Source organism: Sminthopsis crassicaudata, chromosome 4 (genome assembly GCF_048593235.1).
Source record: "Sminthopsis crassicaudata isolate SCR6 chromosome 4, ASM4859323v1, whole genome shotgun sequence".
NCBI lineage: Eukaryota > Metazoa > Chordata > Mammalia > Dasyuromorphia > Dasyuridae > Sminthopsis > Sminthopsis crassicaudata.
The window spans coordinates 453,858,219-453,865,387 of record NC_133620.1 but is presented as its reverse complement, the minus strand read 5'-3'; the positions used below and the strand labels follow the sequence as shown (position 1 = coordinate 453,865,387).

General features: G+C 46.9%; 1 protein-coding gene across 1 annotated transcript in view; it reads left to right on the top strand.

Annotated features, from left to right (window-relative positions):
- TIMM22 (translocase of inner mitochondrial membrane 22) overlaps positions 1 to 4,861 on the top strand; it is a 5,659-nt gene extending 798 nt beyond the window's left edge. Inside the window, exons 2-4 of the mRNA XM_074263808.1 lie at positions 758 to 954; positions 1,527 to 1,599; positions 4,228 to 4,861. Of these exons, the coding sequence (XP_074119909.1) occupies positions 758 to 954; positions 1,527 to 1,599; positions 4,228 to 4,304 (347 nt within the window). The 3' untranslated portion in view covers positions 4,305 to 4,861. The remainder of the gene's footprint in view (positions 1 to 757; positions 955 to 1,526; positions 1,600 to 4,227) is intronic.
- The last annotated feature ends 2,308 nt before the right edge of the window (positions 4,862 to 7,169 follow it).

The window sequence follows — 7,169 nt, the reverse complement described above, 5'->3', positions numbered from 1 at the left end:
CCCCCTACAGAGCGTATTCCAAGCAGCGGCTTGGGGGGGGGGGGAGCGCTAGGGGAGAGCTGGTGCTCTGAGGCCGCTCCCGAAGCCTGGCAGGCGCCTAAAGCGACGTTGAGCTGGGCCCGCGTCCGTGCGCGGGAGAGCGAGCGGTGGGAGGCAGGCTAGGAAGCCTCGGGCCGGCCAGGGAGCAGGGAAAGCCTTACCTAGTAGATACCACCAGAGTTTTCATCCCCACTTTACAGATGAGGAAACTGAGACCCGGAGAAGTTAAATGATTTAAAACACGGTGATGTGAGTAGCAAGAGGCAAGAGCGGGATGTGCCCTTGATATCCCCGCTTTAACTGCCAGTGTCAGGCTTCCCCCGAGCAAAACTCGTGTGCATCTCATTCTGCAGAAGGCTGTGAGTGGGGGAGGGGAAGGGGCACATTATATTTTAGGTTCTTCGGACCCCAGCTTGCCCATTACCGGGTTCCGGGAGCTTGCGGAGCAGCTTCCGGCTGCCTTTAGGGCGAGCTGATCGTCTCTCACCCAGGTGTGGGAGCAGGAACCCTCTTGTAACGAGCGTGGCCATTTTTACCTCGGGCACTTGCCGGCCCGTCTCCCGAGGTCACTCCAGCCGTCCTTCTCACCCTCGCTCTGTGAGATGTGACCCCGACGCTTCTGCTTAGCTTGTCCTGCCAGGACGCCTCCCTCTGCTGGCAGAGGCCACCCTACCGTAGGAGACGATGGGAAGTAAGAACTCTTCTTTTCGTTACTTAGGATTTGTCTTGGGGGGAGCGTTCGGGGTGTTCACCGCTGGCATCGATACGAATGTGGGCTTTGACCCGAAGGATCCCTACCGAACACCCACCGCGAGAGAAGTTCTCAAAGACATGGGGCAGAGGGGACTGTCCTACGCCAAGAACTTCGCCATCGTCGGGGCCATATTTTCCTGCACTGAGTGTCTGGTGGAGTCCGTAAGTGATGCTCTCTTCCTAATTCAGAAGCTCAGCTGTCTCCCAGTGCTCCCGCGGCTGCCCTTTACTGAGACACCTCGGGCCAGCTTTTTGTCACGTGCCCCCTGGGGGGCTGGAAGCTGGCCTCCTTTTCTTTAATTAACTTTATAATTATAACTATTTTTTACGGCACATATGCATAGATTGGCCTTCTTTTCCGTGTGAAAGTTATGAGATTATGATTTCATTTAACTTCCCTGCACGGATAGTTAGAATGAGAGATTCTGGCATCCTTACTGCCCTGGATTTTCCGTGTCGTGTTGCCCTGGTGCCATATGCAGAAGATGCCTTGGAAGCTTAAGACTTGTCTTGAGTTGGCAACTCAGATTTTAAAAAAAGTGAATATTAAGAATTGGTTTTTACATATAATTGGAAAAGAAATTAAATATTTGAAAAAATGAGTCATCCTTGAAAAAGGTGGGAATCTTGTTAGTGGGGGAAATGAATTAGCCAACTAGAAACCTGCGATTGATTTCTTAATCATCTTGTGTGCCGTGATTCTGTGATACTGACCTGCATTTCTCATCCCACAGTATCGGGGGAAATCTGACTGGAAGAACAGCGTCCTCAGTGGCTGCATCACTGGAGGAGCCATTGGCTTTAGAGGTCAGTGGGCAGCTCTTGTGAAGTGTTCTTCGTGACTACGGGCATCTTCCCTAAGGCTGATGCCTGGGCATGTGTGGACGGCAGATGACCATTATCTCCTTAGGCTACAATGAGATTTACTCACGTGTGAATGTTGATGGTGGCGCTTCGGTGTTAAGGAGCATAGAGAAAAGAGGAAAGGATTTAGGATTCCAACTTCTGCTACTCTTTGGCAAATCTCTGGGATTCGGTGTTTTTCTGAATGTAAGAAATAGGGGTTGGACTTTTCTAATTCTAAAATCTATGATTGTGCAAAGAATTTAGAGATGAGGAAGAATCTCTTGCTAGTGAGCTCTCATTGGAATAGTTCTATTGAAATTAATTCCACCATTGGGAATTTTATCTAAGTTCTTTCTTTTTCTTTCATATTTTTTTTAAAAAAAGAATCATTTCTCACTATACTACTGCATTCCCCTTAAATGAATTGTCCCTTCTGAAAAACATAAACTTGAGCAAAATCTGATCAGCAAAACAGCCACTTCTCATAATAGGCTTTGTAAGACTCCACACTGTGGTCCCCCACTTCTCTCCTGAATGGAAGGAGATAGGTTTTTTCCTTTTTCCTCTGGGACCAAGACAGATTTTTGAATCAGTCCAATATTTACTACAGAAAGACTTTTCCACCCTGACTCGGCCAACCTGTGTCACAGTCTTATTCCTGTGGTCTCATCAAATTGCCTTGATACTGTTCTTCATGTATTTCTGCCCTCTCTGGGCTTTGCCCCGCCTTCTCCTAAGCCTAGAATGCCCTGGAACTCCTCTTAAAGGCTCCGCTGCCACATGCCACCTTCTGGAGGAGGCCTTTGCTGATCTTTCCCTCCTAAATCACCTGGCAGATAGATCTGTTTGGAACGGAAGGCAGGGGCATGTGGTGTTGTGGTATCCGAAGAGAAAAAGGGCCCGCTCGTTTGTCCCAATGAATTGTGTGCTTTAATTTTAAAGCGTACCATTATTTGTGTTTGCATAAATGTCTATGTCTATTTGCATTGTTAAATGACACTCTCAGGGAGTAGACGGTTTGAAGCTGGAGAGCCCTGAGTTGTCTGAGGAGGCTGGATTGGTAGAAATCTCCTTGTGGGGGAGGGTGCCAGCCTGCTGGGATGGGGTGTGGCCACTGGCATATGCCCCTGTGGATAGGTCCACTTGAGGGCAAAGGCATTTAGCCTCTATATATCTGCCTGGCCCGTAGGATGCACTCATTATGGGCCTGGTGATGGCTTGGTTGTTCATCTCTTTGGGTCTGTCATGTGGAAAATCAGGGGATTGATCAGTTGATCTCTCAGGACCTTTTCAGCTCTGAATTCTTGATCCTGAGTTGGATGGGATTTTACTGTTTTCAACTTACATGATTGTTTGTATATTAATCTCTTGATTCTGTTCTTAGAACTTAGAATTAATTCATCACCACTGATTTGCTCACATTGGCTCTTTTTTGTGATAAAATACTTTTGTATTACATTCTAGTACTGTACTCTGCTCAGTCATTCTTCAGTGGACATCTGTATTTGTATTTGCAGTTTTTTTGCTACCAAAAAGGTGCTGCTATGAAATCTTGGGATATGGGAGGGGAAAAGTCCTGCTTGGGGGGGAGGGGGAGACGGTGTACATATGCCCAGCAGCTGGTTTGCTGGGGTAAGGAGTAGTGACTTTTCTTGCATAATTACAAAATGTTTTCTGATATGGCGGGAATTAGCTAGCCTATTACTGTGCATGTGTCTTACGGCCTCTCCAGCACTGACTGTGGCTCTCTCAGTATCTTTGGCAATCGGATATGCATGTGAGGTCAAACTCTAGGTTATTTATTTGTTTATTTATTTTTGTAAAGGCTACTTAATTCCTCTTAACCTTGTGATTCTGCACTCTTTATTGTGGGCCACCGGACCTCTTTGGGTCCTTTGAAGCATTCTGGGAGACAGTTTCGGTTACCTGCCTGTTGCTTAGGTCCTCTGTGCAGGCAGAATCCAGGTACCGTATTTGGCTATTTAAACATTTCATGTTATAATTCCCCTCTGTTAATGTAAAAGTTACTTTGTCATCAAACTGCCATCCACTGGTCAAGTTCCATGGAAGCAGCAGGGCTCATCAGCGCTCCAGCCGCCATCACTTCCTGGCTTGGCCAGAACCCAAATCCCCTTTTCTGTTTGTTTGTGATGGTTGAAAGCTTTGTTATTATTCCTCTTGCCTTTGCACCTTAACCAATAGTTGTGTTTGACTGTAGAGAGGGTAGAGCTGGCTGTTCCTAGGCTGAATCTTCTGCCTTTGCTGCTGCCTTAGAGCAAATTGGCCTCCCGCTTTTAATTGCCACCTCAGGAATTTGTTTTGTAAACAGATGTCAGAGACAGGCTCTCTGCTTTCCTTGTCCCAAGGCTGAGGCTCCTCGGGCTCCTGTTTTAAAGCACCTTTTGCCTTGGAGCTGAACTGATGAGAAGCCCCATAGATGGGTGGCTAGGTACTGCCAGGAGCCCAATTGTCTGGGGCCTCTCTGGCCTCCGTGGAATCGGTTGCTGTGTGTGTGTGTGTGTGTGTGTGTGTGTGTAGTTCTCCAGCCAGGCCTTACTCTTACATCTCTTCCCTCTCTTGGTTTTGCAGCTGGCTTAAAGGCCGGGGCCATCGGCTGTGGAGGCTTTGCTGCTTTCTCTGCCGCCATCGACTATTATTTACGATGAGAGAAGCTTCTCCTGGGGGAGGAGCCCAGCACCCCACAGGGCCATGCAGTGCAAGAGGCCTGCTTTCAAGGACTTTGTCTGCACCGGGCATCTGGAAGCTCTCCTTAAGTGGTGGGTGACACTAGTGGGCTGTTGGCCCCCACTGCCTCAATTTCCTGAGCAGCTCCACTGGGCTGTTCCCAGGTGCCGGCAGCTCTCAGGATGATTCCCAGTCTTTCTTGGACTCTACAAGAGCTTTCTGGAGAGGAATGCCACAGAATGGCCCCTTCGAAAAGATCAGGAACAATTTGATGACTTCAAAGACTTATGAATCCTTAGTGCAACTGTCCAACTTGCCTTTATTACACCGGAAATGGATGCTCTTTACTATTTTATGTTGGGATATCCTCAGATCCCCTTATTTGAGGGAAGGGGGAGGAGGGTGTAGGGAACAAAGTAAAAGTTACTTGTTCCTTCTAGCCTATTCTGTGGCAAGGGAATGGTTCCATCCTGTTGGCCACCACCTGGCCAATCTTGCTGTGGAAATTATATATTTAAATACAATTTGAAAAGACAAATTTGACAGTCTTTTCTCTTTTGTCCAACTCTCCCAAATCAGGGCTCAGGTGCCTATCATGTGGCCCCAAAGGGAAGGAAGTGGGAAATTCTGGCTGAAATTAGGCCTGTGGGTGCACACGGGGATGTGTCTGTTGTTGGAGAACACTGTAAACATTCTCACTGAGTGTGTTCTTGTGACTCATGGAATCCTCTATGACTAATGAAGAAACCAAAACCTTTTGGCTCACAGGCATGTTTCCAGTTGGCTGAGAGGGACTAGGTTGGTGTCCTTATTCCCTGACATTGGCTTAAGGAGACAGGTATGACCACTCACCACTCACTAGTGACTGAATCCACTCTCATCCCTCAGTGGTTTTAACGGGAAATTGTTGAGAGGGTGTTCTTTCCTACCCATTCTCCAGCATCAGTCTCAGCTTTGAGTCCAGAGCGCCATATGTAACCAATGGCTACTGACTTTGCTTCCATGCTGCTGTATTTGGCAGAATGTGTTTGTTTTATACCTGAAACTTATCTCAGGCCAATTTGGTGCACAGATGACTGTCAGGAAAAAAAAGCCTTTAGGCTAATAGTAAAAAGGGGGAGGAAGGTCAGGAGGAATTGAGCTCCAATCTGGCCTCAGACACTTAACATTTCCTGGCTGCATGACCCTGGGCAAGTCACTTAGCCCCAATTGCCTCAGCAAAAACAAAAAAGTTGGGAGGAGAAGGAAGAAGGTGGTTGTCTGGCTAGAGATATTGTTCCATTATGTCAATGGAGTATCCTCAAGCAAATTTCTTATTGCTCAAAATCCGTGTGCCCTCTCACCTTATAAAACATATTTTTAATTTGGAACAAAAGTTTTTGAAGGGTCAATGTTGAAAAATTATCCATGCATATGTTTTGAAAATAAAAAGCTTTAATAAAAAAGATATATATAATATAATTTAATATAATATATTAATATAATAATTATATATATATATATATATATATATATCTTTTTTTTTTCTTTTTAAAGGATCCCCTAACATAGTAAATGCAGTTTTGTACATGGAAACAATTTGACTGGGCCATGCTGGAGAATGCAGTGACCTGGTCTGCTAGTGGGAAATGGCACTGCTCGAGCTTTTACTTTGGCACCTCAGGCAGTTATCCCTGCTGCCAGGATGAACGGAGTGGGTCCCTGTGTATCCCTTTTCCTTCCCATCACACTGTGCAGCCCCCTTTGTTTTCTCTCTTACGTGTGGCCCAAAGGTTTACAACTTGAGTGTGCAGCTATCCCTAAGCAGTGTGGTCCAAGACAGCTGGTAACAGCCTATTCTGTTTGCCTGTGTCTCTTGTGCAATCCAAGGTCCTCTAGATTTCCACAGCTTTCTGATAATGAATTCTACATAATCTCTCTCCTAAGACATCTTCCCCTCCCACGTGGCTAGTCTTGACAGTTCTCTTCTTAATAGTTCTTGCAGAACATACTAGAGTGACGAGAGCGCTCCTAACTCTCTCCCAGATGGGCATTTGGGGAAGCACTGTGGAAGTGAGAAGTTTTCTAATCTATGTGATTACCTGTCAGTGTCAGGACCCCCAGGGCAGCCAGCTTGAGGAGCATCCAGCCTTGCCTGTGGCAGGAGTCCCTGAATGTCGTTATGAATGAATCAATGAAGGGCTCTATTCCCCATTGCCTTTGAAAAGATGAGCTCTCTGGAAGTTGGTTCAATAAACGAGCATTGTCAGAATTGACTATTCAATCAGAAGAGAAGATGAATGGCTTCCTGTTTTAGATGGCCAGATCTATAGCATGAGCTCATAAACTAAACACAAGTTTTCAAAGACATCTGTTCCCTATCTCCAGAATAAACATAGTGTTGGGCGAGCTTTGGCCTGTGAGAGCCAGCCTTAACCTTCCTGACACCCACGGGGGAGGGCCTGAGGGCTTCACTCTATTTCAGCCCCTCTATGGACAACCACCAACAGCCTCTGTCCTCCAAAAGAAAATTTGGGAAAATTGAAAACAGGATCACCTGCCTTCTCCCTTCCTCCCCCCCAATCCTACCACCTCTGAACTTTGGGGGGACTGGCCTCCTGCCGGTAGAAGTGAGAAGTCACCACCTTCCTAGCCGTGGCCAGTGGCTAAGCGCCAAGGAGCTTGCTCTACCATGATCCGGAAAAGGGCTGGAAGCCGTCTCTAAGCCTGACTGCGTATTTGACATGAAGGAGTGGTAGAGCCGAGAAACCGGCGTTCAGGAAGCTCACATCTGGACGCTGCTGACACATCTGGATCCCAGGTCTTCCCCGGAGCACTGAGAATGCAAACATCCACACCCGGGGCTG